Source organism: Filicampus tigris, chromosome 3, assembly GCF_054856515.1.
Source record: "Filicampus tigris isolate MCC_2025a chromosome 3, RoL_Ftig_1.0, whole genome shotgun sequence".
NCBI classification, from domain to species: domain Eukaryota; kingdom Metazoa; phylum Chordata; class Actinopteri; order Syngnathiformes; family Syngnathidae; genus Filicampus; species Filicampus tigris.
Genome location: NC_141219.1, coordinates 603,363 through 625,133, shown reverse-complemented (window position 1 = coordinate 625,133; position 21,771 = coordinate 603,363). Strand labels below are relative to the sequence as shown.

Below are 21,771 nucleotides of genomic sequence, written 5' to 3'. Positions count from 1 at the left end.
ATTATTTTAAGAATCGTGTTTTAAAAAACCTTTTTTCACTTGCATCCCATTATTACTACGGAGCCCCCCTAGGGTGACATGGAAGTTAAAAAAAAAAAAAAACTTTGCGTTCCCTCGCAAAAATTACGAGATAACGCAATTTTTTTGCGAGGGAACGCATTTTTTAAATGCGTGTTTATGTACTTACGGGTCATTTTCTGGGTAAACAAAAGCAACAACGGGAGCGTTTTCAGCCATGGGCGAGTTTAATTGAATTGCTTTGGAATTCGCTTGAAATACAAAGACATAAAATCAGTTTTTGATACGATGAACGGTTTCCAAATAAGCGAAAGACATCAGAAGCGAGTGCTAAACAATAGAGGACATCTCCTGGGCGCAAAGAGAGTTCCAAGTCCTCCTCCATTATTCTTGCCGGCGGTCTCCGATATACTGTCGTCTGATGCACTGTCTCAAACAGCCGCGCACTAGGCTAGCTACCAAACTGACCCGGAAGTACATAAACATGCATTTAAAACAAAATGCGTTCCGTCGCAAAAAACTGAGCAAGTTTTTTTTTTTAATTTTTTTTACTGCCTTGTCACCTTAGGGGCTCCGTAGCCCGGAGAAAAGCTAACATGGAACCCCCCCCTACAGAAAGACCGGAGCCCAGGTCTTCACCTTCAACCTAAAAACTTTGCTAACCACTCGCCCATCATTCCGGCAAATTAGCAACACTGTGGAAATGTAACTTAAGTGAATTGACTAGATTGACCGTAATTATTGATATCACGTTTTCTACAAAACTCTATTCCATGGTTTACATCTAAGTAGTATTAAAAGGTTGTATACACATTTAAAAGTACAGTATTCAAATAAAAAAACAGTTGACAGTCGCGGTGGCCTCCAGTTGCGTGCAGTTGCATCGTGGCTCCGCCAGATGTCAGCCGCCGCCACCGAAGAAGAAAAAGGCGGAAGTAAGGGAGGTGTCCCAGTAACCGCAGCGTTCGCTTTTATTTCCAGTAAGCTTTTTCGTTTGGTTCACTTAACGTTTTTTTTAATCACATACCAGACAAAAAGTTCAAACCGCACATAGTCGCCTCGTCTGCTGCTCGCTTAGTTTGCGTGCCGCGTCGCAGACCAAGACAAGCGGAAGTTAGCAACTCACGCTAACCAGAAGGCCAGTGTGAGTGTCAAGCGTTTGTTGTGATCGCGTGAAAATGTGTAATGTCAAAATGCTGCGAGCTCTGGTGGACCAGCGGCTGCGCGCGGCCGTGGAGGAAATCTTTGTGGTGCTGGAAAGAACCATAACCGACTACGAGGACGAACTTTGCCGAACGAAGGAGGAGAACCGGCGACAACGTCAACTATTGGACGCTCTCATGGACTCGCACGCAGCAGGTTGGTCTTTTCTTAATCACCGAAAATATTGCCAGTCGTACATCGATAGCGTCTAGATCCGTTGATTGAAACGGATGTTTGTGACGTCACACCCATCAACATTACAGTGGAAGACAATTCACCAAAAGTCAAGTACCCCCTGCTTTGAAAGAAATACACAGCCTATTTTCTGCATCTTCTCGACTTAAATGTAAAAAACGTGAGCTTGTTTCCCTTTCACGAGTGTCTTTTCCCCACTGTGGGATCAATAAAGGCATTCTTATCTTATCCCTATCTTACTGACATTTTTTTCCCCAGTCACTTTGATGAATTTCTTGAAGACATTTACAAAACAAGTCAAAGTGATTTCTGAAAATTGCTCGCACAAAAAGCTTAGTCATGTAGTCAATGTAACAGTTCACTCTGGAGGGATGTTCTGATGTGAGCTGCTGCCAAAATTTGGATTACCATTATTCCCAACTGTGACGTCCATCTTTGTGTATGTGGAGGATTGCAAGAGAGTGGACAACAGAGGTGGGAGCAAGTCACAAGTATTTTCCCCTCTTTGTTTTGTGCCGAAGCTTCGGGGTTATCTGCTAATACTGACTGCTATTTGGAACAGTTTATGTTTCGCTGCCACCATGCCCAAGGCCCCGCCCAGTTCATGATGCTGCCACCACCACACTTGAGTGTGGTACAGTGTTGACCTTTTGGAATTCGGGCCCAAAATGTTCACCCTTGCTTTCAGCAGACCGCAGAGCATTTTGCCACATGTGTTTAGGAGAGTTCGAGTGGTTTTTTTGTTTTGGGTTTTTTTGCCGTCCTACCCCGTAGCCCAAACATATGAAGGAGGAGGGAGATTTTTGTCGCATGTACTGAAATTCCAGCAGCTTCTTCAGAGTTGCTGTCGTTCTTTTCTGTGATTCACTGTGTTGCATTCTATATTGAATGCCCTGGAAGTTCTACTAGAAGATCTGAACTTCATTTGGGGTTCATCAGAGGCATCTTAAACGGTGGTGGGCGTGCTGACTCCCATTTAACATGACTTTGAACGTGAACACAGTCACAGCTCCAGTTATGAGGCTGTGCACACCACATTATCTCAATTTTTGTTTTGTTTTTTTCAATTGAGTTCAGGTTTTAGGTCACATTAGTGGTAGAAAGTCTTTTGGAAATTATTTATTGTGATCTAATTGTTTTTTTAACATCACAAAAGCCTGGCATTTGAACAGGGGTGTGTAGACTTTTTATGTCCCTTTCATTTGTGAAGTGTTTTATCAAGACACCTCGAAACTGTTGCATCAGAAGTCTCATGTGCTCGCGCCTCTTTGTGTCGCGCAGATGTGGGTGAGGATCAGCAGCAGGAGTGGCGCTCCGGGGTGGAGCGGGAGGAGCCACAGCCCCCCCGCGTCCTCAAAGAGGAAAAAGAGGATGTGGACGTCAGCCGAGAGGGGCTCCGTGTGATTGTGAAGAGCGAAGATGAAGATGAAGGCGGCGAGCGTGAGGCGAGGAGAGCGTCGGCCGCCCTCTTGGCTCCCCTCTCGGCCGGCGAGGATGCGTCGGGTCCCGACGACGACAACGACGACGACGTCTCCAAAGGCCCTTCGGGCTCCAAATGTCATCGGCGCAACAAAACCTTTGTGGACAACTGCGCCTTGAAGAGACACGCCAGGCGTCACCGGAGTGACAAAACCTTCAGCTGTTCCGTATGCGGCAGCAGCTTCCCTCTGAAAAAACACCTGGTCCGTCACATGCTGGTCCACCCGGGGGAGAAACCCTTCCTGTGTCCCTTTTGTGGGGCCAGCTTCTACCACATGAGCAGCCTGATAAGACACAGGCGAACCCACACGGGGGAAAAACCCTACACGTGCTCCGTGTGCGGGAAACGTTTCTCCCAGAAAGGACATTTAATCACACACGCCAGGACACACAGCGGAGAAAAAAGCTTCTCCTGCTCTGTCTGCTCCGCCGCTTTCGCCGACCGATCTGCTCTTGTTCAACACCGGAGAACGCACACCGGAGAGAAACCGTTCGCCTGCTCCGTGTGCTGCGGTAAATTCACCCGCAGGGGGCATCTTCTCATCCACATGAGGACACACACTGGAGAGAAACCGTTTGCCTGCCCCGTGTGCGGGAAAAGACTGACTCGCAAGGCGCACTTGACCACGCATATGAGGACGCACACAGGAGAGAAACCTTTCTCCTGCTCCGTGTGCAGCGCCACTTTCAGCTTCCGCTCTGCTCTGGCTCAGCACATGAGGACTCACACTGGAGAGAAACCTTTTCATTGCTCCATGTGCGGCGAGAGATTCTCCCAGAAAGGACACTTGAACATTCACATCAGGACTCACACCGGAGAGAAACCTTTCGGCTGCCCCGCCTGCCACAAGCGGTTCAGGCACAAGTATCAGATGAATAAACACAGGTGTGCGGTCAACAACAGCAGCAGCAGCAGCAGCCAGTGAACATATATAGATTTTGCTGACTTGTAGCTTTGGTCACTTGTAAATGTACATCTTTATGAAAGAGTGGAATCTCCAATTTGCAAACAAACATTGCAACATGAAGTCCAATCATGAAGCAAACAGCAAACACTCAGCAAAGGTTCACTGTAACTTCCACTAACAATCCAGGCTAAAGTTGGCTCCTTCCCAACTTACTATACAAAGCTCACTTTTTAATCAAGATGTATCACTTCAACATATTTATTTGACGTGAATGACTACTTCCCTATCATCATGAGCGCTTCACAAAACACAAAAATGATGTCACCGCACAAGTGCACCAGCACGAAGAGGGAAATGTGATGATAACCACAGAACAGGAAATAGAGCTCTACACACAGATTTGACCAAACAGATGTTCAAAGTGATGTGATTACTTTGAATAAAGACAAATGGCATTGTGCAGTCGAAAAAGACATCAGAAAACATAAAAGGAATGTCAAGCATTAAACACTTTTTATAAAGTGTAATCAATGTACATTGGAACAAATCGAAAGCCACATCAGCGACTGCTGATGTATGTGTGCCTTTAGGGGGTGTGGCCTAGCGGGGAAAGTCGAGAGGTGGAGTTAGTTCTGGGTTAGTTCTTGGTACTTAGAAAGCCCCTTGGTCATTTCTTCACTGAGCTCAATGTTTTGGTTGGAAACAAACAACTTTAGTCTTCGTGTGAGTACTGAGTGTGACTTGTGGCCTAAAGCAGCTCCTCTCATTTTCGACATGTTTCTTTGCTTGTCCTGTTCATCAAACGGTGGCTCTCCAGCCAACATGAAAGAGTATTCATTCATGCTTCAGTTATGGCATTCGTAAATCAAACAACCACATATAATTGCAGCATATAAACGACACAGTTGGGGCACTCCAGAATAGTGGTAAAAGGGCCACATGATATTAATAACAAAGTACATGGCCCACCAAACAGTACAAGTTCCCAAGTTCATATTTTAGTTCGCAATCAGTCGAAACAAAGACTTGTTTGGGAAAAAAAATGCCACAAAATGTATTCGGAAGACTTAATTAGGTGTTTTGATTACAATTATTTCAATGCAGACACTGTTGTAAGACTGAAGAAAAAGATGAATCACAGTTCAAATGACAACGTCAAGGTTTTGGCCGCCGGGAGGTTTTTGTGTGCACTCGAGCTGAACCTTTTCAGGAAATTATGAAGAACGTCAAAATGTGATTTGATGAACCGGAACAACAAACAATTTATCGGAATCAGACATCTTTGTTTGCATTATATTGGCCATTGGTTAATATGATTTTTTTTTTTTTTTTTTTTTTTTTGCGGCACTTTCGAATTTATGCTGTCTCGCTCCATTAGCCCACCTTCAGTCGATGGTTCAGTCCACTTTGTGGCGTTTATTGACGACTTGAAATTAGAAGGTTTTTTTTAATGTGCTTTGCTTCTGTCGTATAAAGTTCCTGAACAGCTGGTGATTCATCCGCGGATAAATTAAGCAATAACGATCAGAGTGTATTAAACTGATTTTTCGGAACGCGTTAGGTCCCTGATGATGTTTCTAAAATGGCGGCGGCTATCGCGCATGCGCGTTTGAGTTTTCAGCAGCAACTTCTGGAATACATTTTGGCTCGCAACACAGCACGTGCGTCTGCTTGTGGCGTTTATTGTCGACTTTAATAGCCGCGCAGTACACCTTTCTAGTATGTAGTGAAAGGGTGAAACGCTTCGATTTCTCTTACTGAAGAATTAATATAGTTTAGGTGCGCTTCCTGCGCTAATTTAGCTTGTTAGCTCAAAGAGAGGCGGACGTCAGCAACACGTGCCAAGCTAAGCAGCGAGCGACTGCGAGTGGAAACTTGTTTTCGTGTGGAAACGTGACTAAGCGACGAGGAAAACGTTTGAGGAGCTAAAGAGGAGAAGGAGCGATACTTGCTTTTCAAGATTCCGATGGATTCAGACGCAGCAGGTTTGTGCTCTTGAATTTAGATTAATTTTGCACTTTGAAAACAACAACAAGTTGACATCAAAGTTTTGTCAGCTAACGATGAAATGCGCGCAATTCAGTTTCGTGCTTTCCATGACACGGCAGGATTTTAAAATTATCGGCCGACTTCCGAGAAACCCCGCACGTGATTAGGAAAAAAATCACGCGTATTACAGTTTTGAACGTACCGTGTATTGTACTGCACGTGAGGCTGAGCGGATTTTAGGGGGGGGGGGGGGGAAATGTATTGCGATTTTTCTGACAGATGTTGCCATTTCGAATTGATTTGCGATTTTCTTCAAATGAAGCTTCAGTGCGTTTACATGAGCAAAGAAGGGCGCTAACTAGCAAAAGTAGCAGTTTCCAAGTGTAAAAACCATTCGCGGACCAAGCAAGACAAATATTTCCCGACCGAGCGAGAGGAGGAATAGTAAGTAGCTCACATGCTGAAAAGGTGTGTGCACCCCCGGCCTTCGTAAATGAAATGGCGAGTCGAACAATCGATTGTAAAGTTATTTGATAGCTGCGGCGCTTTGGAAATGACCTTTTCAATATTTGTCTTCACGTGTCCTGCAGATGTCCAGCGACATCTGCTGCGCCCCCCCCCCCCCCCCACATTAAATAGGAGGAACCGCAGTGGCCCTCCATGAAAAAGGAAGAGGAGGAAGTGGACATAAGTCAGGAGGGCGGCAAGCATCTTGACGGTCTGCATGTGAAGAAAGAAGAGGAAGAGGAGGCTGACATCAGCAACCTTCCGCTCATTGGCGTCGTCGTGAAGGAAGATGAAAGGGAGACAGCGCAGCTTGACGGCAGCCCAAATGAGACGGGCGTTGGCGCCGCTCTCAGACTCTCCTGAGAGTGACGACGAAAAACCTTACCCTTGTCCGTTTTGTCCAAAATCATTCAAAAGGAAGGCGCTTTTGAAGTCGCACTCAAAAGGAAGCCTTTTGTTGCTCGGCTTGTTCTCGCAACTTCTCTTCAAAGAGCACCTTGAAGTCTCACATGAGAATGCACGCTGGGGAGAAACCATTTGCTCGCTCTGTATGCAGACAAACATTTCACGGGAAAACAACTTTGCTTGAGCACATGAAGACACACACCTTTTTTCTTTGCGCATTTTGCGACAAGCCGCTGTCGTCCAGGAGGAGCTTGAAGGCCCACGTGAGCGGGCACGCCGTCGAGAAGGCTTTCCGTTGTTCAGTTTGCGACAAAGGCTTCGCCACCAAAACCAAATTGTTGGCACACGGCGAAAAACATCATGGAGAGAAACAACGGTTCGCTTGCTCGATTTGCGGCAAAAGATTCACTCTGAAAAATCGATTGATTGTACACGTGAGATCACACAAGGGAGGAAAATCCTTTCTCTGCCCTGGGTGCACTCAGGTTTTTGCGCATAAGAGCGAGTTGAAGACTCACATGAAAAAGCACGCCGGCCAGAAATTGACCACTCGTCAAGGACGTGGAGACACAAAAGGAAAAGAGTTCAAGTTGAAGCGACGGCGATCAAGAACAAGAAGGTCGGGCGCCGAGCTTTGCTGTGCGCCTTTGTGTCGGGCCTCTTCCGAAAACAACAGCGATCTTAGTTTTTCCCCCTTCCCTTAGAATAAGGAGATTGGACGCAAGTGGATGGCCGCCATCCGCCGGGACACGCTTCGCGTAACAAAGCGCGCGCGGGTGTGTAGCCGCCATTTTCAAAAAGAGGACGTGCGCGACGTGCCCAGACCTAAGGAAACTCGAGATGAATTCAACCAAATCTTGAATTGACTAGTTACCAAGGGCTGTGACGTCACGTTCCGCTTGAACTAGAGACCCGTTCTTCAAATGGGTGAGAGTGCGGAAAAGGCCAAGATGGGCTCGGGCACGTCGACTCGGTGCACTAGCCAGATGCCCGCCCTACGCACGTTGGATGGTTACAAGTTGAGGTTATTAAGCGACTTGATCGACTACTGACTACTGACGGGATCAACCAGGTAGCCTCGGAGGCGGGCGGAGGTTTAGTGGCAAAATCCCGGCCGATTAGATGGAGGGAAATCAAACAATCCGAGAAGGCGCTCGCGGACTCAAATCATTTTCCGCGCATGCTCAGTACTCGGGCCGACGTCACCGAACGCGACAGGTTCCTCGTACGGCGACGTCATCGCCCGCGCGTCCGTTCTCCTGCTCCGAAACCGCCAATGTACCGTGTTCGATTTCTTCTTTTATTAACGCGGTAAGATCAAGCAGCGGACTCCCGAACTCCGTGTGATGGTCGCGCTGGAAAATCGATTTTATGCTCGCTTAGCTTGCGTGCTGCGGACAAAGAGCGTCGCAAGTGAACAATGCGAGCTCAACAGGCAGCCAGCCAGCCAGCCAGCCAGCCAGCCAGCCAGCGAGAGTGCAAAGTGTTGCTGTCCTTGTGTACATTACGACAAGTGTAGAAAAATGAGCCACTAAATACGCGAGGAAGAAATCTTTGCGGCGTTGACGAGAACCATTGCGGAGGAGGAGGAGCAGGAGCAGCGGCAGGAGGAGCAGCAGGAGCAGCAGGAGCAGCAGCCTTCCCCAACAAAAGAGGACAGCCAGCGACGACGTCAACTACTGGACGCTCGCATGCACTCGCGCACAGCAGGTTGCTTTCCATCATTACGCTCACATCTGCTTTCATACTCCACCACTTCACAGTGTTGTCACATTACAAGGTGAATTTTGTATGGAATATCCACCCACCCGTCTGTAAAACACAAAATTGAAATGTTTCAGGGCAAATTGAGAATGTTCCTGCCAGATGACGACGCTTAACTGGACGAGCCGCTTTACCTCCTGAGCCAACACATTCTTTATTTCATAAGATTCCTTCATATTTAACATTTTGAGTTGTCTCCACTGAAGTTGATCAGCATAGCAAAGCCAGTCGGACGTTGCACAGGCACGTTGTGTGATTCGAGGCAATATCGGTTCAGTGTAGGCATGAACAGCCGTTGTCAACAATAACAGACTACTACCAGTAATGTCTTTTCACCCTCAATATTGCGATTGCAATTATTTTTTTCTTGGTCCTCTACCCACGTATTGTTTTAACAAACGCAAGCAATACATTCATCCGTATTACAATGAACAATATCAGGTGTATTTTACACAAGTGGTTTGGTCATATTGGTTACAAGTTATGGTAAAATGAAGACAAATAAACCACGGAATAAATATGAAAGGCAGTTTATTGGCAAGTCGACGACTTACTAACCACCTGGACTTTGCCGTCTTTGTCTTTTCAGCATTCACTATGACAACTTGACAAATTCTTCCAAACAAACGTTACATAAACACAAGTTACTAAGACACAGTTCCAACTGCAACAATAATACAAACAAATCTGTGACTTTGTCACTTCAATTGTTTGTGTTTCTGAAGTACTCAACCTATCCCTTTTGCCCCACATGCTGTAGACACTCGTACATGTTGCTTTTTAGATTCCGCTTCCTGCTTGGTGCCACAATAACGAGAAGTGACTTTTTCTTGTGACTTGTCTTGTGCCTTGCAGACATGAGCGCCCCCAACATCAAAAGGGAAGAGGAGCATCCAGAGACACGGAAACCGGAGTGGCCCCTCATTAAAAAGGAAGAGGACGAAGACGAGCTCCCCCACGTCAAAGACGAAAAGGAGGAAGTGGACATCAGTCACCAGCCTGGAGAGCAGCTTGAAGGTTTGCACAAGAAAGAGAAGCAGGAGGAGGAAGCGCAAGTGGACACCCGCGACTTGCCTGTCATTCAGGTCGTTGTGAAGGCCGAAGATGGCGAAGAGGAGGGCGAGCCTTCACAGCTCGACCGCACTCGAGGCGAGTCGGTGGCAGGCGGCGTCCCGGCTCCGCTCTCCGACTCGCTCGACACCGACGACGAGACCAGAGAAAAGCCTTTCGCTTGTCCCTTTTGCGCCAAAGGATTCACAAGGAGGACGCATTTGAAGTCGCACATGATGACGCACACCGGCGAGAAACCCTTTCCTTGCTCGCTTTGCTCTCAGAAGTTCTCTTCCAAGAGCAATTTGAAGTCACACATGAGGACGCACACCGGGGAGAAACCGTTTCCCTGCTCGCTCTGCGGCGAGAGATTCCCTCGGAAGCACACTCTGATGGAGCACATGAGGACGCACACGGGAGAGAAACCTTTTCCGTGTTCAGTTTGCGCCCAGACGTTCTCTTCCAAGAGCAACTTGAAGGCCCACATGAGAAGACACACGGGCGAGAAACCTTTCGATTGCTCGGTTTGCGGCGAAGGCTTCACGACAAAAGCCATTTTATTGGTACACACCAGAAAGCACACTGGAGAGAAACCATTTGCCTGCTCAACTTGCGGCGAAAGATTCACCCGGAAAGACACTTTGACGGTCCACATGAGAACACACACGGGAGAAAAACCCTTCCCGTGTTCGGTCTGCGGCCAAACGTACTCGTCTAAGTGCAGTTTGAAGATTCACATGAGGAGCCACACCGGCGAGAGACCTTTCGACTGTACCGTGTGCGGCGAAGGCTACGCTACCAAAGCCATTTTGGTGGCGCACATGAGAACGCACACGGGGGAAAAACCTTTTTCCTGCTCCGTGTGCACTCAAACCTTTGCTCATAAGTGCAACTTGAGGACGCACATGAGGAAACACGCCGCCGAGAAGTTGCTTGCCTGTGACGGGTGCGGTCACGGGTTCGCTTCTCGGTCGGCGCTGGACGCTCACCGGTGTGCTGCTGAGAAGAGCGCCAATCGGTGATGCTGTGCCATGCGCGAGCTTGGGTTATCGCCATGGCGACGACCGCTTTTGCCAAGCGCTCCTTTCCCTCAAATGATGCCAAGTAAACGGAAGGATATCTGTGCCGTCAGATTCCGGATTGACACTGACGGTGATTTTCTTTCTCGAAGCATCAGAATATTCCATATGACTTTCCAGCTTCAGAAATTCAACATGTTCCTCTGCAAAGCGTCCTTCCAGGTTGCTAGGAGAAGCCAGGCCAAAGCAATGGATGGAGCGTTCCCAGCCTCGCCTGTGCACGTGACCAAGGCAGCTGAAGATGATTGGCCGCGGTCGCATGTTTGCGCCGCCGCTGGCTTTGGGCCCGCCTTCTCCTCGTGACCCTCGAGTGACGTTTTGCAGTTCAAGGTGGAATTTGCAGCCCGCTATGTTGAAATGGTGGCGCTGAAAAGTGCACACTAAAAATTCGGACGGAAAAAAAATCCCCTTCGCAATCTGATGGCGCAGGTCGACTTTCTCAGTTTCATACAAGTAAATGTTGCTGGTTGTTGAGAATTCTTTCCTCGTGCCTAAATTTGAAGGGATAGAAATGACAGACAGTAACCGGTCCTGTGCTGGAAATGCTTCCAGCAATGCAATTGTTGCGACTTTTTCATTTTCTGTGGCTTTAAAAGGTATGTAGCAAATGTGTCACCTTCCTCGGCGCTTATCCTGTCCAGGGCGGTAGGGAGGCGCCGGTGGCGCTGGAGCCTACCCCAGCCGACTACGGGCCAAAGGCGGACGACAGCCCCAAGCGGTCGCCAGCCAGTCGCGGGGCACCGTCACTGGTCACTGGTCACCGGTCACTGGTCACCGGTCACCGGTCACCGGTCACCGGTCACTGGTCACCGGTCACTGTCACGGAGCACGGCAACCCATCCCACAACTCAGGCGAGTGTACCACTACACCATCAGTGGAGTAAATGTTGTTGTACTTTGTATACAAGAGTTCAAAGTCTGCTCATGAAATGTGCATCACTTTTGATTTGTTACGTCTTAATCATTAAATGTCAAACTTAACAATCCTGCTGCTGTTTTGCTCTTGAAATTACAAATATTAGGTTTTTAAGAGAGACAATAGAGAATACACGCACTGACTTATAACGGTGCCTTGAGTGAGCCGAGTTTTTGAAGACACGAGCTGTTTGAGTTTTGGTTTTTGTTTTGTCATGAGACTTTTTATGGTAGCAGTGACTTTTGTCGGAATGGTATATATTTTTCCCCAAAACGGAGCTTCAAGCCATTTATGTTGAATATGACTGTGAAACTGAACATAAAACAAAGTCACATCTCGTGTTTTTTAAACAACTAGATAGCCTTTAAGTCTGATAGCGTAATGCTAATGCTAACACAAGGGCTAACGCCCGAGCGGGGTGAGCGCACAAAGGGCATCTTTGTGGCAGTGTTCTAACACTTCAAGCGACTGATATTTGGACAAGCTGTGGCGTAACACACGTAGACGGACATCATTACAACACTCACAGCTATATATTCTTTATTCTCTGCAAAGGATGACTTGTATTGCTGCTCAGGAGTTGTTGTGATTTCGCTATCACGATGTACAGTATGGCGGAATAGTGAAAATACGCTCATGAATGACGCCCATTGAAATGTGTTGGAATGACTATACAAAAACTCGAAGAAAAAAACCCACAGATCAACATTGAATATGGAAAAAGGGGGAAGTGGGAGGAACAAGCTTCGCTCGTTAGTTGCCGCAAAGAAAGAGCGTTGCGAGTTAGCAAGGCGAGCTAACCGGACACTGCGAGTGCAAGCGTAAGCCACTACGTGAGCAACAAATGGATTCTGAACCCTCTCCACCTAAAGAGGACAGCCAGCGACGACGTCAAGCACTGGAGGCACTGTCCAAGTGCGCGCGCTCTACGCCGCAAACGTTGCGATTTAGAGGGAGTGTGACACGGCGCTCGAAAATCAAAACCAAATGTGAGTCAGTCAGTTGTTGTCGTTTTGTTTGCTTAGCAGTCGCACTTCCCCTGTCCGATCAGTGACGTCACTGAAGGCAAACGCTGCTGCAACCTCTTTGAAGTGTCGGCGGGCTGTCCTCGCGACAAACGTGACCTTTTCGACGCACTCGGTGGGAAGTACGTGCTGTTGTTGCGCCCATTGGACTTACTAATTGGTACACGTTCGTGTCGCAGAATAGAAGAAACGATCAAGTTTGATGGTAGCTGGATCAACGTCGCTAGCATCCCGAGCTAGCAGTTAGCCGGTTAGCTGCTAACAAAGAAAGCCGGAAGTGCCAAAGTCCAAAGTCCTTTTTTGTTTTGACTCGTCACCTTTATTATAGCGCGGAAATGTGCAAAGTGAAAATGCTGCGAGCGTTGGTGGACCAACGGCTGAGTGCGGCCGTGGAGGAAATCTTTGTGGTCTTGGAAAGAACCCTGAGCGAATACGAGGAGGAACTTTGTCGAACAAAAGACGAGAACCGGCGGCAGCGGCAACTGCTCGACGCGCTTTCCAAACCTCGCCTGGACACAAACGCGCCAGGTTGGTGAGCCCAACGCCCTCAAACACTTTGATGCGCATTTGCTCTTCAAGTCCCACCGACGGTCCACTTGCAGAACCTTCCCAAAAGGCATCGAAAGAAAAAAGCCATTGCGGGCCACTGTTGAAGGCCACTCTCGATCAGCAAAGCGCTCCAGTTGTCTCCGGGTCGCAGGGTGCGGCGGGTTTCGGCTCCTTCCGCAGATGTTGGACGGGGTTTAGGGCAGGGCTCGCGCGAGGCCACTTCAGAACATTTGAAGCTGTTTGTCGTGGCTCATCAAGTGGCTGAAAATCGACTTGACTCTTTTCTCTGAAACATTGAAGGAGTCGTCCCGCGTTTCAGAATGTCAGACAGGCTCTGAATTGATATTCCGAAGATGCGTTGGTGGTCATTTGCTTCATGCCACTGCTTTTCAACACTTTCCGCCAAGTCTCACTTCAAAAATTGACGTCGGTTTCCCAATCTTGGCGAGCTCAAGTGGGAACTTTCCCGAAAGACGTTGCCGATGTAAACATCCAACAACTCTTGCTTTCATTGAAAATGAGAAGTGAAGGTGTGGACAAACGTTTGACAGACAAACCTCTCTCGCAAACATTGCTGTGCGCTCCAAATTGTGCGAGAAGATGATGTGCTTCTGCTGATGTTTTATGTTTGTGTCGCGCAGATGAGCGTCACCAGGACGTCCCCCCTGGACAGCAGGACTGGCGCTCCAGGGTGGGCCAGGAGGAGCTGCAGCCCCCCCACAATGAGGAGGAGGAGGAGCAAGGGGATCAGCTGAAAGGTATTGATTTCAAGCTGCTAGCAAGATTGGAACGTGGCCTCACATCGCTGCTCATTTTTGGAAATGTACAATCAATTTGGTCACCCAACAGTTGAGAGTGTGCTGCCATCTAATGGCCAACAGTGAACTTCATCCTCAAATAAATGAAAATCTGTGAAAGCTGCCATTATTCCGCTCATACTGACAGTTTTAGCATCTATGAGAAATGGGCTAAACAAAAATGTTAACGCTGCAAAATCTGCCGCTAAAGGTCTGGCGGAGGCGGCAGCAGTGGCGGACGTGAGCAAACCTTCGGTGACTCGCGTCATTGTCAAGAGTGAAGAAGAAGACGACGAAGAAGAAGAGGCGGCGGCGGCGGCGGCGGCGGCGGCGGCGGCGGCGGCGGCGGCGGCGGCTGAGCGGTCCCCGCCGGGCGAGCGTCAAGTCGCGGCCGGCGTCCGGCGGCTCGCAAAGAGCGAAAGCCACGACCCCAAAGATGAGAAGAGCTTGAAATGCCGTCAATGCGACAAAAGCTTTTCCCGGCGGAAGAACTCGAGGAGACGCGTGAGGTGCCGCGCCGGGGAAAAAGTCACGGGCTGCTCCGTTTGCAGCGGCAGGTTCTCGCAAGGGCAACATTTGACGGGGCACGGCCGAGCGCACGGCGCCGACAAACCTTTCTCGTGCTCGGTGTGCAGCATGACCTTCCGCTTTCACTCCACCTTCGTCAACCACGTGAGGACGCACACGGGCGAGAGGCCCTTCGCCTGCCAGGTGTGCGGCGTCCGCTTCGGCGTCCACTCGTCGCTCTTGAGGCACATGCGCTCGCACGCGGGCGAGCAGCCCTTCTGCTGCTCCTTCTGCCAGAAAAAGTTCTCGCGCAAGGTCAATCTGATCCGCCACACCAGGATCCACACGGGCGAGAAACCCTTCGCGTGCGGCGTCTGCCGCATGACCTTCGGCTCCCGCTCCAAGCTGGCCAACCACGCGCGCGCCCACTCCGGCGAGAGACCCTTCGCCTGCTCGGTGTGCGGCAAAAGCTTTGGCCAGAAGACGCATTTGAGGATCCACATGGTGACGCACACGGGCGAGAAAGCCTTCTCGTGCTCCGTGTGCGCTCAGACCTTCTCGCTCAAGAGCAGCCTGGTGACGCACATGCGGACGCACACGGGCGAGAAACCCTTCGGCTGTCAGCTGTGCCGGCAAAAATTCGCCTACAAGTATCAGCTCAACAAACACGCGTGCGCCGCTGCGGAGAGTGCCGCTGCGGAGAGCGCCGCTGCGGAGAGCAGCGGCGGCGGCGGCGGCGGCGGCGGCGGCAGCGGCGGCGGCAGCGGCGCGCCAGCGCACCTCAACTTGTAGCTCTTGGCCAAGCCCCCGCTTGGCGGCAGACGTTTGGCCGCTCTTCGGAACCTCCTGATTTGGGAGAGAGAGGACCAGAAAGCCAATCAGCCGAATCACCCAGATTTGATTCCTAACAGCAAAAGCTAATACAGTATCGGGGGCTGGGTTCCCTCTCAATACAGACCTGTGCGCTCCTGTGGCCATCAGAGAGCGACACCACACCCTTGTTGCCCCGAACAGTTACAGAAAACAATATGCAAATTAAACACACCAAAAACACCAGCCACTATCATTTCATTAGTTCCACGGTATCTGCAATATATTTGTTCAGATGCTGATTGGTTCTCTTTTCCCCGCCGTCTCAGATGACGCCTTTTCTTGTGCACATGACTCGCTTGGTTGTAGCTCCCGAAAACACCCAAGTTATCTGCATTCCAAGAGGCCGGGGCCTTCAGAGAAAACTGCGGCTCGCCTTTGTCTCCCTGTTTTTTCACTGGCGGCACCTGGTACCATCAAACCACCCACACATTGTGTTCCGCTGATACATCCGCTCCCCTGATACTGCAACCTTGAAACAGCTCTACTTCTACTCATTTGTAATACAACTTTGAATCATTAATAAATGGTTAAAATGCATTTATATATCTTCACAAACTAATAATAAAACCCTTCACTAGCCATACATGTATATGTCTTCACAAACTAATAATAAAACCCTTCAAAAAGCGCTTTCAAAGGCACAATCCGTGAGGTCGACTTTTTGGGGCCACAGCGTGGGAGCAGTTATTTTTGTTTGTTTTTTTCCCCCGCAAAACTTTCTTGAGTTTACATACATTCTCGAATGGCAAACGTATAGCATTCTTCGGAAGACATTTCAGTTGCAACTGCATGAAAACAAAAAAATTGCTAACGCAGCCAGATCAATTTTTGTTGCTCATCTTTGACCTCCACGCTTGTTTCAAAAAGAGAAAGGGCAATAATTCAAATTGAGGGCGTATGCGCGTACATTTGACCAAATGAGCGTTTGTAAAACACTGGATTTTTTTTTTTTGTAAATCACTAAAAATATGTCCTGCAAATGTTCACAAATATAGCTATTTTTTTATTTTTCATAATTGCCAAAGAACACAAGGGTTGATCACAAATGCAGCGCAGACATTGTTATTGTTGTATGAAAAAATCAGACAAATTGAAGACTTGTACCGAATGTGTTTGTACTGTACAATTGTGGAAACGACATGAAATTGTCTGGGGACCCCCACCCTTTTGAGCACGTGATTTCAACGTGTATGCAACACTTTTAGAAACATAGATAGCAAATTGAATATGTCTTGTTATAATCACACTCTTTTCAGGATTCGTTATTCTACTCAAGTTTGAAAACGTGAAGAAGTTGACAAGTAGCCGATGTATTCCAATCCAATCCCTGCCCGAGTGTGTTGGGTCTTGTCTCCTCCTATAAGGACTGTCATTAGTCAAATTAGGCTATTAAATATGATTATTATTCGATACCTGTCGTTGTCATTGGTTTTGCTGCAAGAAAAAAAAAAGAATGAATTCCCATCAAATGACTCAGTAAATCGACAATTTGCTTCATTTACACGAGCACAAGTGGTCGACAGTGTAAAATAAGCAATTGTGCCACCTGGCGGCCAATCTTTTGTGTTCAGGCGAGTCAGCACGTGACTTTATGGTGCGCGTCAACCTGTTGACTTGATTGGAGCAGGCGCGCTGCAAAAACAAAAAACAAAACGTGTGCAATACTGCTTGTTAGGGCGGGAATGTTTGCACGGAAAACTTGAGCCAGCGTTTGTTTGGTTGAGGCAGCAGTTCTGGTTTGGATTGGACATTTGGGCTCCAACAGTGACTATCAAAGTAGCTGACGAGTGTTGAAGTACTTTTTTTTGTTAACTGATGTGCTTACAGTTTCTTCTTCTTCGTCGTCGTCTTAGAAAAAAAGAAGCCGCCGCCAAGCACAAAGAAGCAGCAGCCGCCACAAGAGCACAAGTATTGACAACAAGGATTTAAAAACGCATTCATCCACTAGGAATTGGACCTTTGGCTAAAATGCACCGCGGGATTCTAGTTAAGGTAAGCCAATTTTCGGATAAAAATTCAAACTTTAATCGCTGGGCGATATTTGAAACGAAAGAGTGGCCCCATATAAACGCCACCAACAACAAAGATAAAACAGCAGCAACAAGATACATGCGTCTCCTTTTAGCATCATCCAGAGATGACACGTTTTTCAAGTCGCCGTAGCTCCCGAACCGTTAAAGATAGCAACTTACTTCCAACGCATTCGGATTCTGAAAACAGAGAAGTGGAGCTTGCTTGTCCATACCACACCACATACATTACGGCGCGCGGGTGGAAAAAGCCGTGCGTCGTAGTGGAAAGTGACGAAGACGACATAAGAAGAAGAAGAAGAAGAAGAAGAAGAAGAAGAAGAAGAAGAAGAAGGAGACCTTTATTGATCCCAAAGTGGGGAAATTTTCAGCGTTACAGCAGCAAAGACCACAGAGGTCACACAGACACGGCGGCACAATGTAGCCATGAATGTATAACATGAACGGCAGACATTCAGGATCAAACCTATGTAAACATACGCAGTAACTATTTGTATGTACACACCAACATACATCTGCATATAAAGTATGAAGAAACACTCATTTTAGCACTCATGTCCGCCGGATTATAGAGACTAGCCGACGTTCTTGTTAAAGAGTCTGACAGCAGCAGGCAAGAAGGAGCGGCGGAATCTCTCCTTTGCACGGCGAGGCTGTAACAGTCTGTCACTGAAGGAGCTGCGGAGCGCTGTTAGGGTGCCCCGGAGGCGGTGGGCCGGGCGGGAGTAGTCCGGCATTGATGACAGCCTGGCCACCATCCTCCTGTTTGTCATATCACCGTAACTCATGAACCGTTTGCGCTAGCTCTGCAATTCCAACGGATTCTGAAAGCAGAGAAGGGGCCGGGGCCGAAAATAGACAATTCCACGGACGGGAATGAAAGCTTCTTCCGATGATGCTTAGTCCGACTATTTTTCAAAGTTTCCCGTGTATCGCCTACAAAATGGGCGTCCGTCCTAGGCGTAATGCTCCGGCTCCGGCTCTGGCTAATTAAGTTTGATGTGCTTGAGTCAGTGCTTGTAGACGTGCTATTGCGCAAGCTGGTTTCCCTTCGCAGCGGGCACATTGCACTTAGATCCCTTCTTTTTTGAACTATCCCAAGCTTCGGACTTTCTGCGGCAACTTCTTTCTACCCGCGTGCAAAAGATCACTGCGAAGACCGGAGGCGGAGATTTTGCGCCGAGCCTTTATTGTTAACAAAATAGTCGAGATATTCGAACAATCATTGCATCCCGAAAACGACGGCAACATTGATGCCGTCTTCCGATGGCCCGTCTATGGCATTTTGCATTACGTCGGCATTAAGCTAGCAGACCGCTTGTACGAGATAGCGTGGTTTGGTTGAACACGGAACAATTTGTGCCGCTTGATTATACGTTTCTACGTTCTCTTGTGTTTTGTCTCTGTCGCCGGGGATGGGACCGCCAAGGTCCCCGCCTTTTACCGCTGCCCAGCTCACCGGGCACCCGAGCCACCCCAGCCACCCGAGCCACCCCAGCCACCCCAGCCACCCCAGCCACCCCAGCCACCCCAGCCACCCCAGCCACCCCAGCCATCCCAGCCATCCCTTTGAGCCCTCCCACTCACACACTGTGATGCAGACTCTGTATCGGTCTGTCGTGGGGAAGAAGGAGCTGAGGCCAAAGGCGAAGAAGGAGCTGAGGCCAAAGGCGAAGAAGGAGCTGAGGCCAAAGGCGAAGCTCTCGATTTACCGCTCCATCTAGTTCCTACCCCCGCCTCTGGTCAAGAGCTGCGGGTCATGACCGAAAGGCCAAGATCTCGGATACAAGCGGCCGAAATGGGTTTCCTCCGCGGGGTGTCCGGGCTCTCCCTTACGGATAGGGTGAGAAGTTCGGCCACCCGGGAGGGACTCGGGAGTCGAGCCGCTGCTCCTCCGCGTTTGCAGGAGCCAGCTGAGGTGGCTCGGACATCTGATTAGGACGTCTCCCGAACGCCTCCCCGGTGAGGTGTTCCGGGCATGTCCCACCGGCGCGAGGCCCCGAGGACGACCCGCGTGTCTCCCGGCTGGCCTGGCAACGCCTGCGGATCCCTCCGGAAGACGTGGCTGGGGAGAGGCAAGTCTGGGCTTCCCCGCTTGCCGCTGCCGCCTCCGCGACCTGACCTCGGATAAGCGGCAGATCATGAATGGACGGATGTGTTTTGTGTCAGTTTTACAGTTGAAGCAAGCACACTTGGGGTCCGTGCAAATGAGTCTTTTTGTTTCCTCAAAGTGACGTTATACGATAGTCTCCCGTTTCTCCACAGCAAGAATGAGAACCGACACAAAGGATTACGTTTTAATAATAAGAACTGAACAACTTAAAAAAATATACATATTGTGTGTCCGTCGCTGATTTCCACCTGCTGCGAGCGAGTCCGGACCGTATCGATAAACGGGGGTGGCCAGCACTTGCACATGACGACAGAAGGTCAGCTCGAGCTGCTTGCAAGTGTTTGAGTGCTGCTGCTTTTCTTTCCAGTGCACTTGTGCTTCTTGACTTGACACTTGTACATCAACTTCTTCTCGCGGACGTCGCAACTGAAGGGTTTCTCTCCCGTGAGCTTCCCGGTGTGTTTTATCAACGTGCCTTCCAGAGCAAAGCTTTCCCCGCAAACGGAGCAGGCGAAAGGTTTTTCCCCCGCGTGCCTGCGGGTGTGCTTCATCAGCGTGTTCTTCAGCGAGAAAGTTTCTCCGCAAACGGAGCAGGAAAAAGGTTTCTCCCCGTGTGCGTCCGCATGTGCGGGACCACGTGAGCCTTCTGAGAGAATCGGTGGCCGCAGACGGAGCAGGCGAAAGGTTTCTCGCCCGTGTGCGTCCGCATGTGTCGCACCAGCGTGGACTGGACGCCAAAGGTGTCCTTGCACACGGAGCAGGAGAAGATCTTCTCGCCCGTGTGCGTCCGGATGTGAGCGGTCAAACTCCTCTTCCTGGAGAAGGTTTTGGGGCAGAGCGACGGGCTTCTCCTTGGTGCGCGTCTTCATGTGCTGGATGAGCGTGGAGCTGACGCCGAAGCTGAGCTGGCAGACTGAGCAGGAGAAGGGTTTCCCTCCCGTGTGCGTTCGTCTGTGCGCGTTCGGGTGAGCTCTTTGAGAGAAGCTTTTGCTGCAAAAGGTGCAGGAGAAGGGTTTCTCGCCCGTGTGCGTTCTCACGTGTTGAGTCAAGGCCGGGCGCACGGCGAAACTGGCGCCGCACACCGAGCAGGAGAAGGGTGTTTCTCCGGTGTGTATTCTCAGGTGCGTCCTCAAGTTGCACTTGGACGAAAACCACTGAGTGCAAAATGAGCAGCAGCGTGCTTTTTCTTCGCTGTGCGTTTTGGCGTTTGTCGCCTCAAGTTGCCTTCCAAAGCGAGCAGCCAAAGGGTTTTTCTCCGGTGTGACTTTGCACGCGTCTCGTTAACTGCGACACGTCGTCGAAGCTTTTGTGGCAGTGCGAGCACACCAAGCCTGGCGCGGCGTTTCAGGTCACCCTTGTAGCCGAAGCTTTTGTGGCACTACGAACACATAAAGACTTTGGCGTACCCGTTCTCCGCTTGGCGTCCTCCCTCCTCCTCGAGCTCATCTTCTTCATCTTGACTCTTCACAACGACGCCCGTCACGGCAACTTGTCTGATGTCGGCGCTCCACGCTTGCTCCGCTTTCACCGGGGGAGCCACCTTCTCTTTCTCCTCCTCCTCCACTTTGTAATCCACCAGGGAGCCTTCCGGCTGCTCCTGCTCCTCCAGCCCGGAGCTCCACTCCTGCTGCGCGGAGGGAACGTCGCCTTGACGGCCGTCTGCCTTTGCCTTTGCGATTAGGAAATTGCATTCTCCTACACGCGATGTCGATTTGAATCGGAGTAATTGCTCAGCTCAGCTCAGCTCAGCCCAACCGTGTTCAGCTTGGCGACTTCTGACGTGTTTTCTTGTTGCTTCGAGCGTCTGTAGCTGAATAAAACACGACCTACCGACCTGGCGTGTTTGTGTCCATGCGAGGTTTGAAAAGCGCGTCGAGCCGTTGTCGCAGGTTCTCTTCTTTGCTCCGACAAAGTTCGTCCTCGTAGTCGGCGAAGGTTCTTTCCAAGACCACAAATATTTCTTCCACGGCCGCACTCAGCCGCTGGTTGACCAGCGCTCGCAGCACTTTGACTTTGCACATGTTCACACAATAAAAACAATAACAAACACTTGACAGTCGCGCGGTAACAATAACAAACACTTGACAGTCGCGCGGTCTGTCTTTGTTGGCAGCAAAGAAGCTAACTAAAAAGGCTTCCAACGTTACGTCTGCGTTGAAAGAACAACATCCAAATGCTCATTTAGTGACTAAAAGGCGTTCTATATGCGCCACGTTGGCTTGGACGGTGACGTGACGTTATTTGCTCCGTTTAGCGATACAGTATGTTGATGTTATCAGACCGAACTTGTTCTTCGTCGCTTTGTCTTCTTCTCGCGTTTCCGACATACTATGGTATTAGAGGCTGTTTGGTGAATTGCCGCCT

The 21,771-nt window shown here is 49.4% G+C and overlaps 3 protein-coding genes and 1 pseudogene across 5 annotated transcripts; 3 read left to right on the top strand and 1 right to left on the bottom strand.

The window, feature by feature from the left end:
- The first annotated feature begins 693 nt into the window (after positions 1-693).
- Positions 694-4,900, top strand: LOC147149489 (uncharacterized). The gene is made up of 2 exons (XM_086026527.1): positions 694-1,377; positions 2,698-4,900. The coding sequence occupies exons 1-2, from the start codon at positions 1,197-1,199 to the stop codon at positions 3,819-3,821; spliced, it is 1,305 nt and encodes a 434-aa protein (XP_085882653.1). The 5' UTR covers positions 694-1,196; the 3' UTR covers positions 3,822-4,900.
- Positions 4,901-7,439: 2,539 nt separating this feature from the next.
- Positions 7,440-11,583, top strand: LOC147149488 (uncharacterized). Its single transcript, XM_086026535.1, has 2 exons — positions 7,440-8,414; positions 9,324-11,583. The coding sequence occupies exons 1-2, from the start codon at positions 8,396-8,398 to the stop codon at positions 10,538-10,540; spliced, it is 1,236 nt and encodes a 411-aa protein (XP_085882661.1). The 5' UTR covers positions 7,440-8,395; the 3' UTR covers positions 10,541-11,583.
- A 278-nt stretch (positions 11,584-11,861) lies between these two features.
- On the top strand, positions 11,862-16,674 carry LOC147149487 (uncharacterized). 3 transcript variants are annotated; one of them, XM_086026520.1, is made up of 3 exons: positions 11,862-12,502; positions 13,729-13,845; positions 14,096-16,674. In XM_086026520.1, exons 1-3 carry the CDS (start codon positions 12,358-12,360, stop codon positions 15,181-15,183), a joined length of 1,350 nt encoding a protein of 449 aa, XP_085882646.1. In that variant the 5' UTR covers positions 11,862-12,357; the 3' UTR covers positions 15,184-16,674. The 3 variants fall into 3 exon arrangements, with proteins under 3 accessions (XP_085882646.1, XP_085882644.1, XP_085882645.1); XM_086026518.1 differs by lacking the exon at positions 11,862-12,502 and adding an exon at positions 12,509-13,066; XM_086026519.1 differs by lacking the exon at positions 11,862-12,502 and adding an exon at positions 13,090-13,617.
- A 2,938-nt stretch (positions 16,675-19,612) lies between these two features.
- Positions 19,613-21,686, bottom strand: LOC147149486 (uncharacterized; annotated as a pseudogene).
- Between the last annotated feature and the right edge of the window lie 85 nt (positions 21,687-21,771).